This window comes from Leuciscus leuciscus (assembly GCF_965113295.1).
Source record: "Leuciscus leuciscus genome assembly, chromosome: 18".
NCBI lineage: Eukaryota > Metazoa > Chordata > Actinopteri > Cypriniformes > Leuciscidae > Leuciscus > Leuciscus leuciscus.
The window spans coordinates 17,382,967-17,410,083 of NC_138742.1; the positions used below are offsets into that span (position 1 = coordinate 17,382,967).

The 27,117-nt window shown below is 36.8% G+C and overlaps 1 protein-coding gene across 19 annotated transcripts in view; it reads right to left on the reverse strand.

The window, feature by feature from the left end:
* The window catches only part of rap1gapa (RAP1 GTPase activating protein a), a 103,134-nt gene that overhangs the window by 17,163 nt on the left and 58,854 nt on the right, over window positions 1-27,117 (reverse strand). For 14 of the 19 annotated variants that reach the window (XM_082146418.1, XM_082146414.1, XM_082146430.1 and 11 more), the window contains 14 exons: window positions 26,708-26,801; window positions 15,137-15,172; window positions 12,953-13,000; window positions 12,474-12,512; window positions 12,164-12,349; window positions 10,847-10,950; window positions 8,834-8,912; window positions 8,561-8,614; window positions 8,249-8,332; window positions 7,206-7,306; window positions 6,019-6,148; window positions 3,540-3,695; window positions 3,374-3,445; window positions 1,669-1,755 (listed from right to left, as the gene is read on the reverse strand). In XM_082146418.1, the coding sequence (XP_082002544.1) occupies window positions 1,669-1,755; window positions 3,374-3,445; window positions 3,540-3,695; window positions 6,019-6,148; window positions 7,206-7,306; window positions 8,249-8,332; window positions 8,561-8,614; window positions 8,834-8,912; window positions 10,847-10,950; window positions 12,164-12,349; window positions 12,474-12,512; window positions 12,953-13,000; window positions 15,137-15,154 (1,158 nt within the window). In that variant the 5' untranslated portion in view covers window positions 15,155-15,172; window positions 26,708-26,801. Of the gene's footprint in view, window positions 1-1,668; window positions 1,756-3,373; window positions 3,446-3,539; window positions 3,696-6,018; window positions 6,149-7,205; window positions 7,307-8,248; window positions 8,333-8,560; window positions 8,615-8,833; window positions 8,913-10,846; window positions 10,951-12,163; window positions 12,350-12,473; window positions 12,513-12,952; window positions 13,001-15,136; window positions 15,173-18,555; window positions 20,826-26,707; window positions 26,802-27,117 lie in introns of those variants that run through there. The other 5 variants (XM_082146425.1, XM_082146427.1, XM_082146420.1 and 2 more) reach the window with 3 other exon arrangements.

Sequence of the window (27,117 nt, forward strand, 5' to 3'; positions counted from 1 at the left end):
TATGCTGCATAATCATTATATGCTGCATATATCTTAAATTATCAACATCAAATTTTCCTGGGAATTTAACCTATTAGCTTGGTGTTGCATGTGTCTTGCTCTATGAGTGAATGTGAAGTAAAACGTTCCTGGATCAACATCCTTTTTGATCCTGGAAACACATTCCAATCAACCAATCAGATTTAAGGGATAGGTTTTGGGCTTTATGCACAGCTACACTACTTCCTGAACTTCAGCCAGCTCTTTATTTCCTGTCTGTCATAATTGGACAAACTGATTAATCCAGGTGTGCCTGACCTCAGTAACAATAATCAGACACACCTGGATTAATCAGTTTGTCCAATAATGACAGACAGGAAACAAAGAGCTGGCTGAAGTTCAGGAAGTAGTGTAGCTGTGCATAAAGCCCATTGAACGTACCCCAATTATGGTTTTCCGAATATTCCCTTTCATGCAGTGTGTATTATAGCTGTTTGTGAATGTAAAAGTTCTGCAAAGTTGTAAAGTCGAAAGTGCACGATAAACAAAGTTATTGTCTCCCAAAAGAAAGAATCGACTCTGAACCGTTTGTATGAGTCGTCTGTAATTTGAATCCCACTGCTTTACGGTTATACGTCACTAGATAAAACATTTGCATAATGCCGGCCTATGTTGTATGTTGTCCGCCCGCGAACAACTTGACCCGCCCTTAAACACGTAATTTCCCAAACAATGTGGGATTCGCAGAACGCTTGCTCTTGAAAGATGAGTCAGTACCAGCTTGCTCCTCAGAATCACAACTTGTAAGTATGAATAATTAATTATTGATGTATATAATTTCTACCGGGTGTTCAAAATTCTCCGTTTTGTGTTTTATATTGTGTAACTCACTGAAATACTTCTGCTAAGCAGCTGTGGACCACTTTGGTTGCAGCTGTGCACACTGGTAGTGGTTGAGTAGAGATTCCCTGATATGATTGTAAAGAGCTTTGGGTGTACAGTAGTACATATGAAAGCACTATATAAATGAATGAAATTCATTCATTCATGTGCACTGCAATACATTTTGAAATATACACATCAGTTTGTTGATGAACATACACTTGTTAATGCGGATGGTGAGGAATTACAGTTGCAACATCTCATAATGTACCTCAGACTGAGTAGTGTATCACTGAGAAACGTCCTGCTTGAGACGTCCTTGCGTTGGAGGTTCGGGTTGAATAACTAGTTCTTCCAATGTTTCATCATCGGACTCACGCTTGAATTTATATGGTAAAATTGACGCCATCGTTACTGTCTTTAGGACTATAGGACTTAAGGACTGAGGAAGCCTTCTGAGCTGAAATTTAGGTAATCTGTCGAGTTGCTTGAGAATCATTGAAAAATGTGGTGATGTGCAAAGTATATTATCAGAAAATGGAAGTGTTTTTTGACCTTTGATGCATGTAAAACTGTTGTCGGAGACCTCCAAAACAAGATTAGGAGTCTTTAAAATAGCACAATAGGGGCACTTTAATGTCAAGTTTCTTCACCATTTTTCTTCACCTATCATTTCCCGCTGATTTTAGGACTATGTTTTTGGACAGGATTGTTGTTCTAGGATCAACAAAAGATTTTGATCCAGGAACATGTCTTTCTTGTGATGACTATATGAGCACTGATTTCTGACATCTTACAGTCACTCACCTCTAATTTGGCAAATTTTTCAGCTTTGTAACAAGCGTATTCAGCATTGATCAGCTTGGAAAGCAAGAATTCATGAAACTCTGGACCCTGTACGAGACAGAATGATGTAGGAGGATAACAAATGAGAGAAAGACAGTTGGATGGAAATTAGTGTTTTTTTTTGTTTTCATTACATACTGTACAATACTGTTCAAAAGTTTGGGGTCAGTTTTGGGGTCAGTATATATATATATATATATATATATATAATTATTTCAGTCATGACAACTCTCTGAGTGTTTGGCATGGTAATAGCTATGACAATGTTGACATGTTTGGTCTTGATGGAATGAATCTGAAGCTGCTGCAAAGCAAGTACGCTTCTTGCTACTGTCACAAACATGTAATACATACACAACACTCTGCTGTGAGCAAGTAAGACCTGCTGCTGCTCTACAATATAGCATACATGAATTACCCGTAGCAGATCTATACAGGTGAAGCTGGGGAAGGTGGAGGGTTTCTGAAAGTGCGCTGCAACTGCTACAGCAAATGCATCTAAAGTTTCATGACAGAACTTTGCATTTCAAACAAAATGTTTTTTTTAATCTTCTATTAATAAAAGAATCCTGAAAAAATATTAGTTTCAACTATTTTCAACATTGATAATAATAAGAAATGTTTCTTATTTGCAGCAAATCAGCATATTAGAATGATTTCTGAAGGATCATGTGACAGTGAAGACTGGAGTAATGATGCAAAAAAAACTAGCTTTGCCAACACAGGAATAAATTACATTTCAAAATATATTTAAACAGACAACAGTTACTTTAAATTATATTTCACAATATTATTGTTTTACAGTATTTTGACCATATAAATGCAGCCTTGGAGAGCATAAGAGATTTATTTCAAAAACATTCAAAACAATCTAACAGACCCCAAACTTTTGAAAGGCAGTGTAGTATTTGGCAGATACTTTTTCCTTCCAAATGCCTCTTAAGCCTGGAACACGCCAAGCCGACAGTCGGCCGTCGGGCAGTTTTTGTGCTTTGGCCGACTAAGTTTTCTCAGTGTGTTCCACACCGTTGGCTGAAATTGGTCCTCGACAGCTTTATTTCGGCTGATTCTACATGTTGAATCGGCGTCGGGCCGTCGGATAGAGAGAGAACTCTGATTGGCTGTTCAGCTTAGTGAACGAGTCAGTGTGAGAATAATAGCAAAACAGCGAGCAAAGAAGTCAAAACGGTACAGATAGAAGGCTGTTCTAATGTTCCTTGACGAATATTTCAATATTAACATGAGCGGAGTGGAATAAAGAAAGTGTTTTGCAGGATTGATATTCAAAACGATAAGCACGCACTGCTTTGTTTATGGTTTTTGTGTCTCTGCATCCAGCAGCGTCGGTTTCCCTTTTTGAATGATGAATATAGACGAATATTGCTGCAGAAATAGACTCATTTACACGCAGGCGCAGAACGTGCATTTTAGCTGACAGTCGGCTGTAGTTCTCTCGGTGTGTTCAAGTGCAGCTTTTTACCCCAACGCGAGGCGACAACACAGTCGGCTTTCATCAGCGCTAGTTCGTCGGCGTCGGCTTGGTGTGTTCCAGGATTTAAAGAGCATTTTAAGCACTGAATATATTTAATCAATGCTTTCCTTAAGAACTGAACCCATGACTTGATGTTGCTAGTGCAATGCATCTAAATTAGATTAATCAACTCACTTTCTTAAAAATGGCTGGGTTGGGGAGGGGTGGTCCGAAGAATGGGACGTCATCTCGCGCAGTTACCGAAACCTGGAGAATGACAAATATGTGTATCATTTAATGACTCACAGGGAAGTGTTATAGAATCTCTAGATTGCAGTAACACTGTGATGATGTACAGTACTTTGTAGAGGACGTTGTCAGAACAGGCATTTTCCACTTGCACCACTATATAGGCATGCAGGAAGTTGGAAGCAATCATGTCTGGCACAAATGGAGTGCTCTCCTCTTGAAACACGATGGCCACGATGTCATTCCCTATATGCCTCTTCCTCTGCAGCTATAACAGGACACAAGAGAGTTTATTTTCATAATCCTTCATTTAAAATCTCCTCATGTAACTGCACTTTTAACATGATTGCAAACGCAAATACTAAACAGTTGTTAGAGTGGGAATTCATTTAGAAAATGTTTAATGGTTTAGCAGCTTTCAAGTCAAAGAATAATTCAAAAATGGGTCCTGGATGCTGATTGGTCAATACAGTGTTGCAGCTAAAATACACAATATAGTAATGTATGATGCAAAACACCTATTCATCATCATAAAGGCCAACAATTAACCTTTAACAAACCTACACTACAGTTAAAAAGTAATATTGTGAAATATTACTACATTATTACATTTTAAAATAGCTGTTTTCTATTTGACTATATTTTTAAATGTTATTTATTCCTGTGAATTTTCAGTTGTCATTACTCCAATCTTCAGTGTCACATGATCCTTCAGAAATCAATATGCTAATTTTATGTTAAAAACACATATTATAATCAAGCTTGAAAACAGTTGTGCTGCTTAAGACAACTGTGATACATTTGTTCAAGGATTCTTTGGTCAATAGAAATTTATTTGAAATGGAATATAAATGTCTTCAACTTTTGACCAATTTAATGTGTATTTGCTGAAAAAAAGTATAATATATTTGGAAAAATGAAGTTATGCTGAGCCCAAACTTTTGAACAGTAGTGTTCTAAAGAACACAAATTATAAAGAATAGTAGCACATAATAAATTAGCTTAAATACAGTTTTAATGAAAACATGTGTTTTCAATACTTTTATTATGCAATATCTATTATATATAAAATCAATAAGGCACTCAAATACGTGCTACATTGTGCATAGCCTGTACATATTTTATACATGAATATATTGACAATGTAGCTCAACATTTCATACTTTAATGCGTAGGAATGAAATGAGCCAGTCCAAACATAGGTATTTGATGTGGTAAACAAAACCACAGTTGCGATGAGTGCCGTTAAATGCTCTTCGGGCTGACATCTCATGATAAATCCAATTCATTTTGAAGGTTGAATTTATGTGTCAATGATGCCATGTGCTGAAGTTGTTTTTCACAACATGTCACAACAGATGGCTGGCAAGGACAAACACAGAGGTTGTTGCCGCTCATTTAAACATGGACATCAGTTCACCAACTTGATCTGCTGTCAACCTCCAATCACTGCAGAGTGTGTGCACACATGACAGCAAGAGAGAGAGAGAGAGAGGAGCTCGGTTCATGTGTTCTAAATGCAGAAGATTCCCTGAGGAGTAAGCTCTAAAAACACTCTTCCTCTGAGGGAGCAGCACTGCCAGTGAAGGTGCAGAATAAAGGTCACTTTATGAGTCAACAATCATCTGCCAGCACATCAGCAGAGTGTGGCTGCAGGAAACAGCATATTGGAATGGATTTCACCCCTCCTGTCCATCCAGATGGCTTATACCTATGTGGCTTGTTTTTTTATTTATTTTATTTTACATCAGAATAGTATCTACAGAGATGGATCATTAGGGACAACTGATTATATTTTGTCATACTAACGCTTACAACATTTGTACTGATTAAAGGTTCTAAGAAAGGGATAATGTACATCCAGCTGGTTGTTAACTCAGAATAAACACAGACAGGGAGATCAGATCTTGAGATATTCTGAGATAACAACCGGCTGTATGTACATTATCCCGCTTATTACACGGCTACTTGCCACATAAGTAAATAATTAGACACGAAATATTGATCTGAGTCTAAATAATTTATTAGGTCTTTAAACGCAACACTTCCGCGGAGAGAGCAGTTGCTAGCGCTGCAAGTTCAAACTAGACGGACATTTAAGGAATCCGGTACAGTCATACCACTTATTACACGGCATTTTGCAACATAAATAATTATGGGGATAAGAGATATTGATTTGAGATTAAACTGTTTTAAATTCGTACCTGTTTGTATCTTATAATTCAACAGTGTACAAAACAATCGTCGCAAAATGGCAGCAGCTGCGTTTGTATGAAACAAGAGAGAGCGAGTCCACGATACTGGATGACATAATTAAATAACTGTACACAAAATATTGACTTGACTGAGCTCACCAAACGCAAAACTTCCATGAAAAAAAAACTGTTCCTAGCAAGCGTATAGCGCTGCTGACTTCAGTAACCCGGATGAGCCTGTGTTATCTGTTTTCAGTGGTTGTTATCAAGGAATAACATACCGCTGGATGGCATGATTGACCAATCAGAATCACGTATTCCACAGAGCCATGTAATAATAACAAGGAAAGCACATGTGATATGAGTTAACCCACAGCTTGGTGCGATGGTGAGTACCTGCTGTGTATCGCCCTCTGTGTAAGGCAACTTAGTTGACACATGGAACATGATCTCCTTGTTGTGGAAATTGTGGTACACAGACTCAGAGCCTGTCTGTCCATGTGTCACGTCCAACCCTCCACGAAACCTAGAAGGAAACATATACAGAGGTTTGCAGACAAGACATTAATTTTAGCATTAGCATTAGCATTAAAAATCACATCCAAGATTTTGTATCCTTTATAATAGGGATATACTGTATTCATAAAGGTTACAAAAAGAACACTCATGGACGAACTCACTAAATGGTATTTTATGGCAATATATGGAGGAGCCAAATTAAATTAAATTAAGGAATAAATTATTTGAAGGATAAACGATAGAGAAAAGTGACTGGTTTTTGATATGTCTATTTATTTGTCAATTTTGAAAGATTTATATTATTGTATTATTTGTTGTTAAATTTCAGTATATATATATTTTTTAATTAAATCAGACAATTTAAGTGATTCATTTGCATTTTAATTTTAATTAATAAATAATAATTAATACATTTATTAAATTAATATTCCTTTATTATTATTGTAAATTAATTCTTTTATTTAGTTCTTTACAGTGTTGTTTAAGTATTATTTATATACAATTGTATACTATTAGTACTATTAGTTATTTATTAATATTTTGAATTAGTTTTTATTTTCATTTTTATTAAATTTTCTGTGTGCTTTTGTCATTTTTGTTAGTTTTTGTTTTTCTTTAAACATTTCTATTTAGCTTTTCAGATCTTAAAGTTTTTTTAAGTTTAAATTTTTCATACAGTATTTATATTATAGTATAATATTTATGCTGCATTTTTTTTTGTTGCTTTATTTCAATTATTTGCAGCAATCCAGTTTAATCAGGCACTAAATATGCAGACATAGCACCATAAGAATTTAAAGTCACTTTCTTTTTCAAAGAATAAACACTGCAAATTGTAGGTAGATATTTTGTGTGATATTTGGGGGTCAAGCAAGTGCAAATAAACAACTCTAAAAGCAAGTGTAATTTATTCTTTGTGAAATCTCTCCTCAGATGCGCACTTTTAACTCCAACATCCAAAGCTTCTATTTTAATTAATGCATGCAGTTATTTCATCTAGTGCATCTACATTTCGCTCGTGCCGTACTGAGAGAGAGTAAGAGCGTTCTGTTTAGAAGTGTTACCCTTTGAAGTCATGGAGCTCGATTTTCTGTCCCAGAAACTCTAAAAACTCCACCAAAGCAGGACCCTCCTCGTTATTCCCGAACAACTCCTCCTCTGAGGTCTACACAGATAAAAACACATGATGCTGATAAGATTTAAGCAAACATTTGTACCCTTGGCAGTAGACACCCACCAGGCACAATGGTTCTGTTGAGGTCTATGCAACAAAGAAGCTTCATGCATTATCATAACTTCAATTACAGAACAAAATAAAGTAATTCAGCCTTTCAGATATCCCAAATCACAATAGCAAGACCACATAATGTTACAGCACAAAGCCTGACATTCAACAAAACCCAAATGAAATGAACCCACAAACAAAAAAGCAAAAACATCTTGATGAGGACAAAAGCAAACTCTAAAATTAGCAAACCTAAATGGCTCATCATGGGTCAATTAGCTTGATGCAAATGCTAATTGTTCCTCTGAATAAACATAGTCTCCCATTTAGAGTCAAATAAGGGCAAGCGGAAGATTTGAGGGCTGATCCATAAGGTGCATTTCGAACATGAGCACATCCCATCAAAGGCCTTGGTGTTCTTGCTGCACACTGGAAAGGTTGAGTATGTAAACACATCGATCTGTGAGATGAAGAGGTTAGTCAGGCCTCCGTTCTGATGCTAATACGCTAAGGGTGTTACTGGCAAGCCTCCTCGAAGAACCTCTTAAGTACCTCTCGCTCTCTCTCGGCTCCTCTCTGCGGCCTTAAAGGTCAATGACTGTCCTAATGTAATCAAAGCTCTTCTCTGGGAACAATAGCCTTATGATTTTAATACAAGACAAATGAAGACAATGGTTTGATTGTTGTCTAAGCAGAGGAGCCATTGTGAGGTCGAGAGCAGGAAGGACTACTTTGTTAGATGGTTGATTCAAAACATCCAATTTTCAAAGGTGGTGTTCTAAATAAAGATGAATTATGAAGGTGAGTTACAGCAACAATTCATCTCTGTGCATCTGCTAAATGACAGGAGCAAACGGAGATGAGGCTTCCCATGCGACTCACCTGTCCAAACTTCTGATAAATGACTCCAAACTTGAAGTTGTTGCTTATGACGTGTTCGTCGAATGTGACAATGAGTCTGGAGGCCTGCGGGAGGGGTAGATGATTTAAATAGCATGATAAGTGTCCTTTAGGTACCGCTCTGTCAACACTGCAAACCCTTGAGAGACGCAGAGCAACACTTCTGCTGAAACTAGCGTATTTCCCAGTGCCACACTTAAATTAACCAGGACAAATGATTCGGGATCATGCATTGGTGTATAAAGCTTATCACTATGCTGCAGATGGGTCATACAAAGATGTATGGTTGCGTACCTTTGGGTAAAGCACCGGGAAAAAGCGGTCCACGTTCACCTCTTCACAGACGAGCTGATAATAACGAAAAGACAAAGCACATATTGATTCTCCTCATTCTCATTTGATCTTGCAAAAGTGAACACTATGGTCATCTGTCCAGGCAGGACAGAACAGACTCATGGGGGAGTGAGACAATCAGTCATGTCACTCAGAGAGAAGTGTGATGAATTGGAGGGCATGAAAACAATAGTGCTGACCCCTTCACCCCCTCCTCGCATGATTCACTCTCACCTTGGCCATCTGGACAATGTTGGGGAATTCGGTTAGACAAGATATTGGAATCACATCGTGATACGTTTTCATTTTTGTTCTGTAAAAAAAAGAGAGACAACATAAGATTAAAGTTAAACTGCAATATACACACATTTTATAAAAATACAGTTTTCAATTGTAGTCTTTAAAAAAGGCATCTGAAATAATAAAGTGCAATGTAGTGTTGTCAAAAATAAAGATTTTTTTGATACCGAAATAGCCTATCTGAAATTCTTTCAATACTAATTTTCCACAGAATAGATAACAGATACCAGCTGCGCTTTCTCGCCCTCTCATGAATCTCTCCGACAGCGAGTTGACACACAAACCCGCCTCCCCTCACTCACATTTTTCATTTGGTCCGGATGAATATGAATCGCCATGTGGTTGCTCATATTGTACATAATTGTACATAATTTTACTCATTACCTGAAGTTTAGTGCTCACATCCAAAGTGCACACACGTAAAGCAGCCTCTATTTTTCGCTGCTTATTGCGCTTAAACAGTCAGATACACACAAAATAATGTCAAAATGCAGGTCTTGGCAAGCATTCTTGTAAACACAGTCAGTTATATTTTAAGTGAATGTAAACAGTTGAGAAAGAAAATGCGTGTGTAACAGTATAATGGATCCGTCCGTCAGTTCTTAAAGTGACAGCAGCCTAATATACTTGCTGGCAAATTATGAGATAATATAAAAAATATCTATATGGCAGTTTTTCCCCATGGTATTGATGCCAAAATTGGGGACTGTAGTAACTTTGGAAAACCACTAGCCACAGTGGCTGGTGAGCAAAATATATATATATATTTATAAAACGGTTAGTTCCAATCCTTGATTCTGATTGGTCAATAGCTGTGTTTTATTCACGATAAAACGCGGCTATGACCGCTTCACCCAACGGTTCTATGTATCACTACACAATACCCCTATAGCAACCACTCTTATCTTTGATCTCATTGATAGCCTATTATTCATTGAAGCTAGAGTCGAGATCGAGTAAACAAGTGTACCTGCATTGACAGTAGACATAGCATTTTCCTTCAGGTCAGTCCTATATTCATATAAAAAAATCTGTTTGAATGTCCGCTGCCATATCTTGTCCTTTTAACAGTTAAGGGGTTTTCCCGTGCCCTAGTCATTTCTGTGTTCACAAGTTTGAGTCCTTTCAATGTAAAAGTCTTCACTACTGACTGACTCGTATATATATATATATATCTTACCACACTGACAACAAATAGTTTTAGGCATAAATAGCTAAACTTAAATGTAAAAAGACAAATTTATTTGAAAATCTAATTTTGCATAAAATAACACGTTTTCATGTATATATAATTCATTAATTAAGTTAATTAAATATATATATTTGTATTCCCATTAACAAATTGTTTGTTCTTGTATTAGGCATGAAATAAAGCATAATTCTGAGAGGTTTATAAAGCAAGAAAAAAACTATTTCTTGTTTTCCCTGGCAGTTCAAAAACACAGCTTCTAATGATATTAAAGCACAACGCAGCCCAGACCTACAACAGTGACACTTATTAACCGCTCCAAACTCAGTGTCATTGTGGCATCATTAAATGTGTCACATGGATTTGATAACAAGAACATCCTGCTGCCATCCCTCAACCCACACACATTGGCCTATATTGTCCATCTGGTGCCTAATGCGGAAATGAGGGTGGCGTGTACATTTGGCCTGTTTAATCTGCGAGAAAAGAGGTTTTATTGTGGGTCCCAGGAAACATTCACAGTTGTTGTCAAGGAATAGATATCAGTGTGTTCTTTTTAATGTCCACAGTAAAAGCCAAAGTTCAAAACAAAGTAGTGGAGCTGTGCCAGAAACTAAGCCCTTCATTAGCCCCCCTCATTCACACGATAAAGACATTTGGCAGGACATGAGGCCAGGAGAAAAGTGATTGATTTGGGGGAAGGGAGAAGCAATCTAGAATGGATGGAGAACAAAAAAGAGGAAAGGAAAAGGTCATACCTGAGCATGAGACGGAGATGCTCTTGGTCCCCGATAACATCATATTTCATGGAGAACACCAGGTGGCCCAGGGCACTGTCCACTGTATAATAATTAAAGTGTTCCTAATGAAGGAGCAGAAGGCAAAGCTGTGAGCGTTCATTCATCTTCACACTTGCAAACTCATCTCAGTTTTTAGTCTCAACACTCCCCCACAAACCTAAGGGCTAACCGACCACTTCTTTATGCACATTAGTCTAATTTATAATGGATATTAGATGTGAATACATTACGCCCATTGAAGCTAAACCTAATAAATCTTCATTATGTCTGGCTGCTGCAGTGTCACATTGCTCTATGTAATTAGGTTACATTTGCTAACAATTATATCATTGAAACTTATTCAAATGATAGATGAGTGGTTCCATTCTGAATGTTTAGCTTTTTCTATGCATTTTCGACACTAATTTTGTGAGCTATATTCAAAGTCTTCTGAAGTCACACGAGTTGTGTGATAAAAAAATTAAATATAAGTTGTTCTCTTGATTTCTTTTGGCCTGGTCCTGGTTCGCTTAGCATGCCATTCACACTGTCATTTTCAACACTGACCCTAAAAATATAAAACAAAAAACAGCTTTGATGACGTATATTTTGCAAATGAACATCCAAACCTATGCTGTTTGCCGGGCTAAATGCAGTCGTTGTATGTGCGTACATATGATGGTATTTTTTATCAGTTGAGAACTCATGAAGAACTTATAAAACGTGTAAATGTCTGTGGTCCATTTTATATTCATATTACAGCCGAACCGCACCAAAGTTCGCTTAGAAGCGGACCAATACCCCCTGAAAAGGTGGGTCTTGTTCCGCTCGTTTGGTGCGCACCAGGGTTCGGATGGCAGCGTTCACATTTATTCAAAAGAGCCGCACTAACAGAGCAATCACACTAGAGTTTCTTTTAATCAAACCAAAACTGCCAAGTGTAAACACCCTCAAAAACATGCTGAGTAGAGCTAGGGCAGACTTGCAGTTAATAATGACTTAATAATTATAAATTTTTGGCTGTTCCTCTCACAAAGCTATCAAATGTCTTTAGTGCAAACGTATAGTGCGTTAATATAGTGCCTGAAACATATAGTGCATATGGAAATATAATACATGAATGGACTATTTTATGACAGATATTTTCTGCGTTTTTATTTTAATTAGAAAATTCACTTCTTGTGTTCCATGCAAGAAAGAAAGTCATACAGTTTTCTACTGACATGAAGGTGAGTAAATGATGACATGATTAACCACTTTTGGCTGAACTATTACTTTGTTTAAACAAATCCTTACTTTGCCCAGAAAATGTTTCCTGTAGATCTTAGCTGTGGTGTTGCACTCCAGTTTGAAACGTGAGGTGGGAGACAGGAGCTGCTCCGGGTCAATCCCATTGCTCAGCTCGTGATTGGTCCCTTCGATCCAATAACCCCCAAACTGGGGCAGCAGAATCAAGGGAAATGGACTCTGTCTGCCGAGAACCTGACAGAGACAGCAAAGAAAAACAATTACGTTGACAGTCAATCGTGCAAGCCCACAATAAATTCCACTGAGAATACGACTGCAATAACAATTTCTGTCAGCTCTTTATTTTGAACTGGTTTACCTCATGGACGCTGGGGTAAGGAATGTAGTCTTCCTCAGTCTGTAACACAATGATGTTCAAAACATTAATTATGCAGGGGATTCATTAAGTTGCAACAGACCGTTTTTAAACTCCAATGACCTAAGGAGCAAAAAATACACTGCTTGCTCATCTGCTGGTTTATTTAAGAGAAATAACTCACTAACTGTACATAGTACAATCGGTTTGATTCTTTACTGGCACTGAGGCCTCAGGCCAGAGAATATTGCTCAGCACCAGCTAATCTTATTTGATTGCAGTTCCATTAGTGCAAGGGAAAGTGGGCTACGGATGTCTTTGAAAACTAGATGCACCAGCTTGACTGATAACCAGCTCTTCTATTTGAAGCCGTCTGCCCGCAGATAAAACAGCAGCCCGTGGCCTTCAGACAATACGTGTTTTGTATTATTGTGAGTGTGCGTGTGTACAGGGACAAAAGGGAGCCGGTGAGGTGAACGTACTTTGAGAGGAGGAGGAAGAGTGCTTCGTTGCTCGTCCATTCTGTTGCTCTGAAAGATAAAAAGAGAGAATCTGTCAGCCCTATAGCAGCCCTGACAGCCCACGTGTGAAAGCAAAAATAACCCTTTGGTTAGATCTACTCAGGAAGAGGAATCTAGTCATACTTTTATGCCTTTTAAAAAAGAAAAGGAAATATCAGTTTATAAATTACAAGAATATACATCTTAAGAAAGACACAATGGGATTATCATTCCTAGGAGCAGTTCACTTCTATGCATGGTATTTTGGCAGGAAACATGGAGTATTTCGATTAATGTAATGGTTGCACTATTTTACAGTACGTGCATCAACGTGTACTTACAGGATATTCACCTAAAACAGTACTTGGTAATAAAAGGTAACTACATGGGTTAAGGTTAGGTTTAGGGTAAGTACCTAGTTATTACAATTACTAATAAGTACATTGTATGTACAGGACTGTAAAATAAAGTGCTACCAATATAATAATTTGTCAATGTTTGCAAATGGGGCTTATATGAGCTGCAATTAGCAGAACAGTGCAATCTTAGCAAATTCACTTTATAGCAAAAATAAAAATATATTAATTAATGTTATTATTGTAATGTAATTTGTTCTTAAAGAGGTCTGGAAAAAAAACAATACATTTTGAGAAATTATTTCACATTAAAAGTGTGATTTACAAGAAAATATTATGTAATTAATAAAAAAAGAGACTACAATTATCCACACGAGATTAAACATCAGTGCAAGGATAAAACAGGCAATCGCCAGGGGAAAGAATGCATGAAAAAAGTTCAACAACATAATGGGACATTCATAAAAAAAAGATTATGAAAGACCATAAAATCTTTTTAAAAGAAAGCTCACATGCATTTAAACAATATTATAAAAGAGCATATTTATATAGATCTATATTAGATCAGTCTTAGACAATGAACTGTTTTTTATTCTCTTTAATCAGGTTTTATGAATATGGCAGACAGTGGAACACAAGATCAAAACACGATTGTGAGCGTGCAGGGAGAAGACGTTCAAATATTTACAAGGCTATTTACAGCCATTATACAAAATATAACATCCTGAAGTAGCAAATATCAAATCATTTGTCCACTTCTTTAACTAAAATGCTGAAGATCAAAAAAAGAAACCCTCTCAGGGCTGAAAATGATTCTACTAATAACTGCTGTAGATTTTAAATGCTGCACTGAGATGCAACAGAGATCGAATTTCTGATCAATTTGATGACGAATTCCAGCAGACCAACTGTGATATATACATACCCACACATTTGTCGTTTAAAACATCCTGCACATCTAGCTGAGCTTCTCTTTTACTTTTAATAATGTCATCTAGAAGCAACCCAACAGTAAATCAGATCCAATTTCAATGTCATATTGTTCTCTGAAACATTAAGATGCATATAGTGCACTTATTATCATTAGACATCTGTCTGTCCTAAGTTAGAGATAACAAAAGTAATATCAAATGACTAAGATCAATATGTCTCTGTGTACTCAACAGCAGGATCTTGTATTTAAGCACCGTAGATAGGGACTAATTTGTTCTCAACAAATTCAAATCATGTTCTCATTGTAGATTTGCAAGACTGCGAGACTGTGATAATCAGGGCCCAACAATAAATATATTTTTTGTAATATGTATTTATAATAAATAAATAAATAAATATAACTTTAACTTGCCCCATAAAAGAATAAAAAATTACTTGTTTCAAAAAAGGGTTATATTTTTAATTTAACACAACAATCCAAATTGCAAATTAAAAACTACGTAAATTAGGTTTAGTTTGCTATAATTGCAATGCAGATTTATAATTAAAAATCATAAATTTTTTATATTTATATGAGCAATGTTGTTTGCAACAACAAACATTTTCACATGCACATGAACAATGAGCATAAGATACAGTATAGTGTCAATGCAGTGCTGGTTGGGTAAATGACTGGCCCCGGGGTCATCCTTATGGTTTTTAATGAATAAATGTCCTCATTATTTACTGGGATGACCTTCAACTACAGAAAAAGACATGCAAGTGCAACTATGTAGCCAGTGAAGACAGCTGATTCAGGGGTTAATGGAAAGTATCTACATCAAGGATGAAAGGCAGAGGGGAGGAAAAAACGAGAAAAGTAAAAGAAACACATTACCTGCATTTTCTCAATCATTTCAAATAAATCAGTAGTCTGGAAGAAAGGAGAGGAGATGAGATGAAATGAGATGAGATGAGTTCAGAGTTGACCCCTAGATTACATTCTCATGATGTGAGAGGGGTGTGGCTGACAACACACACGACACACTGCAGTGTCGGATACACACACCTAATGAAAATATCTCATATATCTCTCATCATTTAAAGGAACACGTCGACTTTTTGGGACTTTAGCTTATTCACCGTATACCCCAGAGTTAGATGAGTCCAGACATACCCTTTGCATCTCCGTGCGTGCTGTAACTCTGTCTGACGCACTCACCGCTAGCCTAACTTAGCACAAAGACTGGAGGTAAACGGCTCCAGCTAGCATACTGCTTCCAATAAGTGACAAAATAACGCCAACATTTTCCTATTTACATGTTGTGATTTGTATAGTCACAGCATTTACAAATAACAAGGTCACATGAGACACAGCCATCTTCTAACCGTATACATACTGGGAACTATTCTCAGAAGGCGAAGCACTGCTACTTGGGCGAAGTGATTTGCTCACAGCACCTGAGAAGCCCTGTGGTGAGGAGCAGACAGTTCGCTCAGAGTTGGAGTAAATCACTTAATCACAACATGTAAATAGGAAAATGTTGGCGTTGTTTTGTCACTTATTGCGAGCAGTATGCTAGCTGGAGCCATTTACCTCCAGTCTTTGTGCTAAGCTAGGCTGGCGGTGGGTGCGTAAGACAGAGTTACGGCACGCACGGAGATGAGAAGGGTATGTATGGACTTATCTAACTCTGTGGGACACGGTGAATAAGCTAAAGTCCCCAAAAGTCGGCGTGTTCCTTTAAAGTACTCAGACTGCAGCCATACTCCTACTTACAACAAACTGCATTTTATTAGCCAGTTAACTTTATCAACTAACTTATATAAGTAAACTCCTGTAAAAGTTTTTTTTAATGGGATGGAAAGTTTTTTCCACACAATACAGATTTTAAAATGCCCCTATTATGCTTTTTCAGATATTACATTTCACTGGCTGTGTAATGTACAGTAGCTGTTTGTGAATGTAAAAGGGCTGCAAACTTTCAAAAATCTAAGTGAACAATAAATGGAGTTATTGTCTCCCAAAGGAGAGAACCGATTCTGAACTGCCCGAAACGAGTCGTCAGTAATTCCTACATCATTTTCTAACAATTTGCATAATGCTAGCCTATGGTCTTTATTGGCTGCCCACAAACTATGTGTACTTTAACCCGCTCTCAAACACTGTAGTTGTAGCTGGGGCCTGGAAGAGTTTGATTTGTGTTGTTTACATGTTGAGAAGACGCTGTTTTCTGCACTTTGCATGAGGACTCGGGCTTGAATTGATATGATCAAACCGACAACATTGTTACTGTTTGTATCTCTGTGCATACAAATGCTGAGGAAGCTCCAGAACTGAAATTCAGATATGGTAATGGTCGTTTTGTTTCTGACATACGCTGTAAGCTGTAGACCAATCACAACAGACTGGGCCATCTAACCAATCAGAGCAGAGTAGGCTCTCAGAAAAGACGGATTTAGAGAGACAGGATCCTTGTTTGAACCATTACACTGCAAGAAAAGAGGTGATAATGCAATGTATAGTATGATAAATTAAAGTTTTTTTTTTTTTTCGTTTTTTTTTTAATCTTGGATGCCTGTAGATATATTGTAGGAGACCTCCAAAACTAAATTAGGAACCTTTAAAATAGGGGCACTTTAACACTAACACAACCTTCTTTAGGAGTATGAAAGTGTTTTTGGATCCTTCCATGATTTATTACGGCCAAGTACGTTCAATATTGGCTGGTGGATACGTTTGTTTTGGCCTAACTCATGCAGAATACAGTGGGACTGGCATTTCCTCTTTAGCCCAATGGCAGCATGATTTTTAGATGGAGATAATGTATAGAGATATATAACTCATTCAACAGCTCTTATATTTGGAAAAAAAGGCTTATAGCTGATTGTCTTTGTAGCTATGAAGTTTATTATAATTGCATAAAATTATAATTGGTTATAATTGGCTGCTGAAGTAGTTTGTAATCATTTCCCATGTGCATATGCCAATTAGCAATATGACACAGAAGCAGAAATGATTGAAATTCATGGCACATGTGTAATATTTAACTTCTACATCTCAAATGCACTTGTTTTGTTTCCTAAAACTTCTAATTATTCATTTTGACTGATTCCCACAAGCATTACCATGTTCTTATCTACTGACAGCTGATGTGACTCTAGTGAGCTTATTCTAGCCTGGAAAACGTCCAAGACACAGACAGTAGAGTTCTGTCCAGCCTTTGGGACGGACCCAAAGACAACATGAACGTGAGTGGAAACAATTATCTTCGATCTGTGGAGATTGTAGACTGGATGAATTTCTCACAGTCTTGAACAAATACTTTGTGTCCTGTAGCACATTGTTGAGTACATTGTGTGAGTCCTCCACCATCGGCAAACAAACCCTACAGCTGTCTTGAAAACAAACTTCAGGAAACTGAACCACGTCAGGTGAAATAGCAGAGTCCTGCACCACAAACACATTACCAAAGGGCCTCTTTAGCCAAATGACTAACCAAACACCAGATAGTAAAGTCATTTTATAATACTACTAAACTCTGAATCATGTCCACTTTATGGTACACAGTAATTAGTATCCTCCCTAAACAAACATCCACAGATGAACAAACACCTATTGGATTACAGAAATATTATAAATATAATGAAATGATACAATACAATATAATATTGTTATATATATATTTTACATATATTAACCTGCACTGCAACATAGGAGGAAAAACATTTAATCTTTTGAATCATATAGCAGATGTATGGATGTGAGGACCATTTAAAAAAAAGGCAAAATCCATTTGATCTTGAGATAAAAAGGTAACTGAATATGACGGACAGTGATTAGCCTTGAAAAAATAAATCTGCAGCAAAATTATAGTGCATGTCAGTTTACACTGATAGCAGCTCTGTCAGTGATGGGAGAAAATCCATTTTCTCTTTTCTTGCTTGCATTAAAAATTGCTGCACAAGGAAAAGGAAAACCTTTGATATTTTTCTGTAAGAACATGCAAATGTGTCAGGTAAGCAGCATGAAATATATCCTGAGATGCCAGAACTTGCACAAATCAAATATATCCTGCTCTCTTCACACTCATAATCAGTTATTTAAAGTAAAATGATTTATTTTACAGTTTACTTGCTGTTGGTTTTAGCAATATTTTGCTGCACAGAATTAACTATTAAGAATAATGTTGTTCAAATTCTACTTTTTTCCCCAGTGTGTGCTGAACTCGAACACTGTTGCAAAAACAGATCTTAACCTCCCAGCATATATCCAATGTAATATTTTTGTTTAGACTGCAGATTTCACATACTTACTCCATCAGGTCTTTTCCAGTGAGTAACTGTCACTTGCAGTGGGTTGAGCTGTGCATTCAGACTTTTAGCCATTTAAAAAAAAGTAAAATCCAAAACCTCTATTTGAAATTTTCTACGTCAAAAAGCAAAATATGGTGTGGAGGCTGCAAAGCTACAAAGTCCTCTGTCCTCAGAAGTGACCAGAAACATTCAGCCCAGAGAGCTCCAGCAGGTTCCATGTCAATAAAGTGAGAAAACTCCAGCAGGGCAGCACTAGACTGCAGTGTGTACTCTGGGAGGTGCGTGCATGTCTGTAACCTGAAGTCTAATTGTGTATTTAAGCATTAAGATCCTTTAACTCCAGGTGCTCTGGACTCAGGGAACACTGAGTTGTGGAAGAGACGTTGCATACCTACAGAATTAGCTTTCTCTCCGTCTTGTACTTTTTCTTTCTGTCACTGGGAGGGGTTCAGGATAAAACTGAGCTGAGCTTGGATCTTTTCTCTTTCAGTCAGACAAGCCTGAGCAGAGTCGTACTGACTCGTCAACTCTGTTCCAAAACCTAGTGCAACATTGTAACCAGGGTTTGAAATTAATACAATCTGCCAAAATTTTTGCCTAACCCTATCCATACCCCTACACCTTACCCTACCCATTACTTATCCCTAAAATCAGGGGGAAATAATGAAATGGTGAATAATACTTATGTAGGAGCACCTTATCCTGATTGTAAGCCTATATTTCACATAAACTGTAAACCTATCCCTCAAATCTGATTGGTTGATTAGAATGTTGTTCCAGGATCAACAAAGATTCTGGAACATGTTGCACTCACGCATGTTGTGAAATCACGTTCACCTGTCAATACAATGAATTCAGTACACAGACTTTTGTGAGGAAACAGTTGATCAATGTTGACATTTTCTCTTTGTGCACAGGTTTGTGCCACATTAACCAAACTAAAAAAATTTCTTCTGATCTCAGAATAGTTGATAAAAGTAAAGACATGAGTTTGGCTAAAGTGAAGTAATGCCTAGGTGATCAACATGCAGAGGCCATCCTTATAGCTAATTTGACCGCTGAGTCTTGGGACAAAATCTCAAATAAAGAACGCTGTCACCTAAGTGTGCAATTAGTTTAGGCTTGCCAGAAAAGTATGATGAATGATGTCTCAGAGGGTGTAAAGGAGAGATGCAAGACTGACGGCTTATTATGTCAGCGGCTGTTGTTAATTTGACTGGCATCATTATTTGAGTGAATTGTCCCATTTAAACTCTGATCGGCCTTTAACACTTCAACTCTGTTTGGAGATTTCAGCAGAGCCTGCCCAATGATCATTAATGACTTTCGCCTGAAAAGCAATTCACAACATTTCCAGGAACCACTGATACACTAAAATATTTGATCTATTTAAAATGTAACAACCTTGTTTGATCAGTAACTGCCTTTTTATAAATCAAAAGAAATACTGACTTTGCATTGGAACAACATGTTCTAAAAAGACTAAGATCATGAATATATTAATTAGTTCACATTGTAAGCTAATCTTCTCGCATAGCTTGGACTCATTGAAGATGCTGAATAATAATATATTTTACAAGAGGAGGACAATAAATTGTCCAATCCTTAATTAATTGTACAAAAAATTGACTGTTATAAATAGCTCAAATATACCCAAAAATAAATCTTTGTTATTTTATGGCTATGCAAACAGATGAATCAGCACATTTGGGTTGAACTATAGTGACTTACTGTTGAGATTAAAGTGAGTAGAAGATTTTTCCAAAATGTTCTGAGGATTTTTTTTTTTTTTTTTTTTTTTTCATAGTTATTTATGATTCATGCCAACCTGCCAGACAGAACTGGCAGTCTATTCTAATAAAGCTTAAAGTCAGTGAGTGGATTTGGAAATGGAAATGCCTCCAGGGATCAGCAGAAATGAACAAATCTATTTAACTGGTCTTAAAGAGACATTGTGACTACATTTTAAAATAAATGATAAAGAGCTGGTATGGTTATCTGTGTTTTAGCCTCAGCCAAATAACAACAAAAATATACCAATGGATTTTTATTTTTATTTTTTGATGAAAAGAAAAACAAATAATCAGACCAACATTTTTCTTGCACAACAAATCAGCAAATTATAATGATTTCTGAAGGATCATGTGTCACACTTTAGATTAGGGTCCAATTCTCACTATTAACAAACTATTAACTACAATGTTTGCCTCAATAAACTCCAAATTACTGCTTATTAATAGTTAGAAAGACAGTTGTTAAATTTAGTATAGGATTAAGGGATGTAGAATATGGTCATGGACCATATTCTACCTTATGAATATGGTCATAAGGCATTAATATGTGTTTTATAAGTACTAACAAACAGCCAATATCCTAGTAATATGCATGTTAATAAGCAACTAGTTAATAGTGAGAATTGGACCCTAAACTAAAGTGTTACCGAATCATGTGACACAGAAGACTCGAGTAATGATGCAGAAAATTCAGCTTTGTCATCACAAATTACATTTAAAAATGTATTAAAATAGAAAATTACTTTAATATGTAATAATATTTTGCAATTACAGTTTTTTCTGTATTTTTGATTAAATAAATAAAACCTGGGTAAGCTCTAAACTTCTTTCCAAACTTTCGCCACTTTATACACAGAATGTCATTGCATTATATAATTATATAATGCAATGGCATTTCTTTTTTGAACATGATAGTGCAAATACACTTCAATCAAAATAAGCTTTAGGTTACATTCCAAAAGATAAAAAAAATTATAATTGAATGTTCAAAATGATAATGAAGATAAAAATTTATCGGAAACTTTCTGGTTACAACCATTGATCACGGGATTTGCTTATAAAAGCAAATATGGCTCCGAAAATTGAAGTTAGTCTGAACGTAATGACATTCAGACATTTTTGAATGTAGCTGAAGTGTCCAAATACATTTTGTGGCCACTGTTTCTTGAGGAGAAAGTTCTTTTTCTTTTTTTAAAAGTGGACTTCACTAAAACTTTGTTAGACAAACATGTGGAGAAAAATGTCCTGTCTTTCAACAGAGCTCAGAGAGAGAAAGGCATACTGATGGGCTTACTGGACGGATGCACAAGGATGTCAGAGGCATTATCTCCACTGTGAAATCAGGCCAATCCTTAATTAATAATCCCCTTCATGTGATTCTCTAGTCAGTCTCTCTCTCTCTGTCCTGTCCATGACCATCCTCAGCTCAGCACAAATTAAACTAAATTAATCTAACTTTAGAAGATGCTGCTATTAGACTAGCAGAAAAGCAGTGCTTCTCTCCAGAGCAGCTCACTATCTTCTAAAACACTGTTTCTCAAGCGGTGTTGCAGGCCTGTATGGATACATAGGATCTTGTTTTTTTATATATATTTTTTGGGGGGGGCTTTTCAACGTTTTTATGAGATTAGATAGCAAAAGGAAATTATTGGGGAAAGAAATAGGAAATGTGAGACAGCCACTGTGAGCGCTGTAGCTTTTCCACATCATAAGTTTTGTGACATTTATTTTCATTTAGATCTTCGCAGATGCTGCCAATCATCTCAGTTATAAGTTGCTAGTGTCCATTCTCTTTACAGCAGAGGGGTGTCATATGGAAGCAGGCAGCCCCATATGCTCCTTGTTTTACAGCTGATCTAACACACGCTAACACTGCAGGCCTTTGTTGCTACTGCGTGTTATAATTTTTTGTGCTTTCGAAACAATTAAAAAAGAACGGTGAGACATTCCCATTAGCGTTCAAACAGCAGCGCCTCACAGAAGGGCGTCTTAGGCCTGCAGCATGTACGTCAGAGGTGAAAAAAAGACTTGCATCTCACACTGGGTCAGAATTAGGTGACACGTAAAACTAAAATCCTCTCTGACTTGGCAGTCTCTTATGTAAATGACATCAAACTGCTCAAAGCACAATCCAGTGGAGAACTGCTCTGGCATTGCAAATATGCAAAGTTGCACAAACACGTCTCTTGGTGGATATTTGTAAAATGATTAAAGTCAAATATTATTTATGTGCAGGGTCCAAATTTTACTTTTTGATAAACCTGCCAAATACAGATGAATTGGGAAAAATTTACCAACAGAATAAGTACAAATAAGAGACAAATAATCACTAAGTAAACCCATAACCAACAGAATAAGCACAAATTAGATTTATAATCTTGAATGTTCTCACAATGAGATGGAATGGAGAGCAAATTGAGACTTTTGTCTCCTGAGAAAATGATCCCATAATTTTAGGTCAGAGCTTCAGAAGAGATCAGAAGAGATCTCAACAATGTCAACGATGCTGGATTTCCTGAAGATACACACGTCTGCAATCAAAGTCAGAGATTTCAATAGGAACTCAAACATTTCTCATCAAATTCTCAGACCTGTTTATCTGACTACTATCCACATTAATAGTATTACTTTATACTTTTACTCAACAACTGTCTCATTTGTATCTATACTGTATATCTATACTGTACTTATTTAATTTCAGCAGAAACATCTGGCATAAAGCTGATATTTAAAGGGATAGTTCACCCCAATTTTTGGGGGGTGAAATAATTGGCTCACCCTTATGTGTCATTTCAAACCTGTATGACTTTCTCTCTTCTGCTAAACACAAAAGATATCTTCAATGTTGGTAACCAAACAGGATTAGTTATACTGTAAAAACATTTTTTTCATGATTTGTGATTTCAATGAACTCAAAATTTTAAAGTGCCCCTATTATGGATTTTTGAAAATGACCTTTCATGTAGTGTGTAACATAGCTCTAAGTGAATGAAAACACACTGAAAAGTTTTAAATCTGAAAATTGTCAAAAGTTATTGTCTTTCAAAAGTAAGAGTCGACTCTTTCAAAAGGGTCATAAGCCACTTCGTTGTGACGTCAAGAAGAAACATTAGCATATTGTCCGCCCACTTATTGAGCGCGCAGACACCAGGGAAAACTTGAACCACTTCAAACACTGCAGCTGAGTCCTGTGGATACTGGATAGCATCATGTTGAGAAGACGCTGTGCTCTACAATGTGAAGGTAAAGCCAGTTTTCTTCACTGCCCAAGGACGAGCATGTGAAGAATCAGTGGTTAAAATTAATCTTTACCACGATACCACAGCAATATAATCCTAAACTTTTGCTGTGTTCCCTTTATTTTACTGACAACTTCTTCTCAAATCTCGGAGTTCAATGCAGGATTCGTGAAACGCTTGCTCTTAAAAGATGGTGTTCAAAATACGTCGTTTTGAGTTTTATATTGTGTAGGTCTCTGTGTGGGTTTATGTTACATCAGTCATTCACGATAGAGCTCGGCTAATGTATGCACTGTTCACCGCATGTCCACATGTTCACCGCAATAAATTAGAAAAATACTTGGTAAATGAGTAAGTACAAGTAAAATAATCGGTTTGTTGATGGACATGCACTTGTTAACGCTGATGGTGAGGAATTACAGTTGCAACATCTCATAATGTACCTCAGACTGAGTAGTGTATCACTGAGAAACGTCCTGCTCGAGTCGTCCTTGTGTTGGAGGTTCGGGTGGAATAACTAGTTCTTCCTATGTTTCATCATCGGACTCGTGCTCGGATTGCTATGGTAAAACCGACGTCATTGTTCGTTCGTTTAGTTTACAGTGTAGGAAGCCTCAGGACACGCAGAGCTGACGTTGTTATGGCAATGGGTGTTTTTGTTTTCGACACGCGCGCTGTACGCGGTAGACCAATCACAACAGACTGAGCCGTCTGGCCAATCAGAGCAGTGTAGCTTGCGGAAAGGAGGGATTTAGAGAGATTGATTCATCTGACGAGTCGTTTGAGAATAAATGAAAATGTTTTTTTTTTTACCTTTGGTGCATGTAATTTAAACCTGTTATAGGAGACTCCAAAACAACATTAGGAAACTTAAAAAAGCATAATAGGGGCACTTTAAAGCAACCAGGTTGCTTACTTTTTTAAGTTAAACCAACAATATTTTTTACAGTGTACCATGCATTGATTAAAAAACCCCACAACAACACACTTTTATTTTTACAGAAAAAAGAAAGTCATACAGGTTTGGAATGATGGGGGTGAGTAATGACAGAATGCTAATTTTTGGCAACATTTTGGCTTTTTTTTTTATATAAACACAACCAAGAAAATATAAACATATAACGAGCAGTAAAATTGCCTCGAACATATGGAATGATGCTTCTTTTCCACATTCTTTTCCATTTACCAAAGGGTAGACTAAAAAATTCATATGATTTTTGTTTTAATTTAATTGACTAACAAAATTTTTTTTACTAGACATGATCTCCAAAGACTCTTTTCATTTTCCATTCATTTCTTTCTCCCATTTCATTCACGTGAGATTACCCTCTGTTGTGTTATAAGCTATGCTGCAGAATTGTGGATGCAGTTAAAGCACTCTGACATCACCCAAACTTTATCCTCTTAATCACAAGCTGAGCTCACCGAGTTTAAAAGCCCTAAAATCTCCTACACACACACCGAGATCACTCAAACTACTTACACTACACACACTACACAAAGGATCTTATTCTTTAGCCCTGCGCTTTGACAACCTGACCCTCATATCTAACTTTGTCGGACACAATCGCCAACATCGACAAACAATTCCAAACTAAACATGGCTCAACAGTGAAACTAATAACATTTGACTTAAAGAGGGTTTAAATGGCCCTTGTATTATTTCTCTCAGGACCCTGTTTCAAGTGATAGGCGATTTTTGGATCAGCAGATATAAAAAAGCAATACATTTGATTTGTGCAGTAGCTCAGTATGAAAATAAAAAAACTCTTTTCTTATTAAAAAATAGATTTTAGCTTTCCATCAGCTTAAGTTCATCCATGCAGTTGAAATTCATGCATGAGTCACAAGTCTGGCTGTGTAAGTCATTAGCACAAGCACTGAAGCTTCAACACTTGAAGGTATATTTTAGAAGCTGCTTACATGCTCTATCTGTGTATGATTTTTTTTTTGGTGAACTGATTGTAGTGATGCACTTCAGAAAAGGCATTTGGATATACAAAGTGAAATGGTTAGTTCACTCAAAACTAAAAATTACATCATCATTTACTCGCCCTCATGACATCCAAACCTGAATGAATTTGTTTCTTTCATGGAACAAAGGTGATTTTTTTTTTACAAATATCCTGACCATTTTCAGTATGATGAAAGTGAATGAGAACTGTGGCTTTCAACCTTCAAAATGGCAGAAAAAGCATCATTAAAGCATCACAAATTCATATGATAATTTCTTGCATCCATGTGTTCTGGAGTCATAAGAAAGCGTTGTGAGAGAAACAAAACCGAAGTCGTTTTTCATTGGAAACATAGGTCTCTTTGCTTCATGAAAGTTAATGAGAGAAGTAGTGATTTAAGGAATCAGTCTTTTGAGTCAGATCTTTACAATGAATCAATTAATCTTGTTCACAAAACCAACCTGAATGATTCACAGATTTCACACTCACTTATTCGATCCGGTCACTTCGACTTCATTCAGTCAGTTTCACGCACAAAGCTATTGGATGGGTTCAAAATACTTGGAATGTTGTTTTGTGTGTGTGTTTGTGTGAAAGTTTTGAAGCTGGAAAGTTCCATGATCATTGTAACCACTTAGAAAAGAGTAATTTTTTTTTTTAAATTCTCCTTTAATGTTTAATACCATTCAGGTTTGGAACAACATTAGGCTGATTAAATGATGATAGAATTTTCATTTTGTTTGAACTGTTACTTAAAGGGTCACGTGAGCAGTTTTAGTTCACAAAGCTGAATCCTTGGAGCTATAAGTCACTGACTAGCTGTCAACGGATAAATGACCTTTCCTAATCAATACTATTTTGACAGGCATTAGTTTGTCTCATGAAATAAGGGGTGTGACTGAGAAACTGGCCTGACATTTGTTAATTAACAGCATTTGACATTTAATTACATCACTCTCATTTAACTGCATGGCATGTCAATCAGAAAAGTCCGTAATCATCCCTCTAAACACTGGCCTCATGCAAATCAGTATTAGTTGTACACAGGCTCACAGTAATGTAGCAGATGGGTCAGAGGAGGTGAGACAGACTCAGCAAGCAGAAGTCAAGCATTGGCAGGATGGAAGGACTCTCAGCATGCAGGCTGGCAGGAGCTTTGTGATACCTTGAGGAACGCAGGGCCGGTGTGGGGCAGTGATGGCTGGAACAGTGAAGGATCTAGTGTGTTAGAGATGCAAGGCTCTCCTCCATCCTGTTTCCTGTAATGAGGGAGACAGTTCAATTCAGTTCTGTTCAGCAGTACACATGTGCATAGACACAAATTACACCACAAAATAAAACAACACCAGTGGTTCTCAACCTTCTGAAAGGGTCACAGCAGGGGAAACAATGTGAAATGCAAATAGTTTAGGCCTGTCAGTCAATGATTAATTGCCTTAGTTTTCACCTTGTTATTTATTTTATAATTAAAACACATTAAATTACTGTTAACTTGACAGCCCTAAAAAAAAGCTTAATGACTTTATAAAGGGAAGAAAATGGTTCCCATATACCCAAATGCATCTGTCATTATAG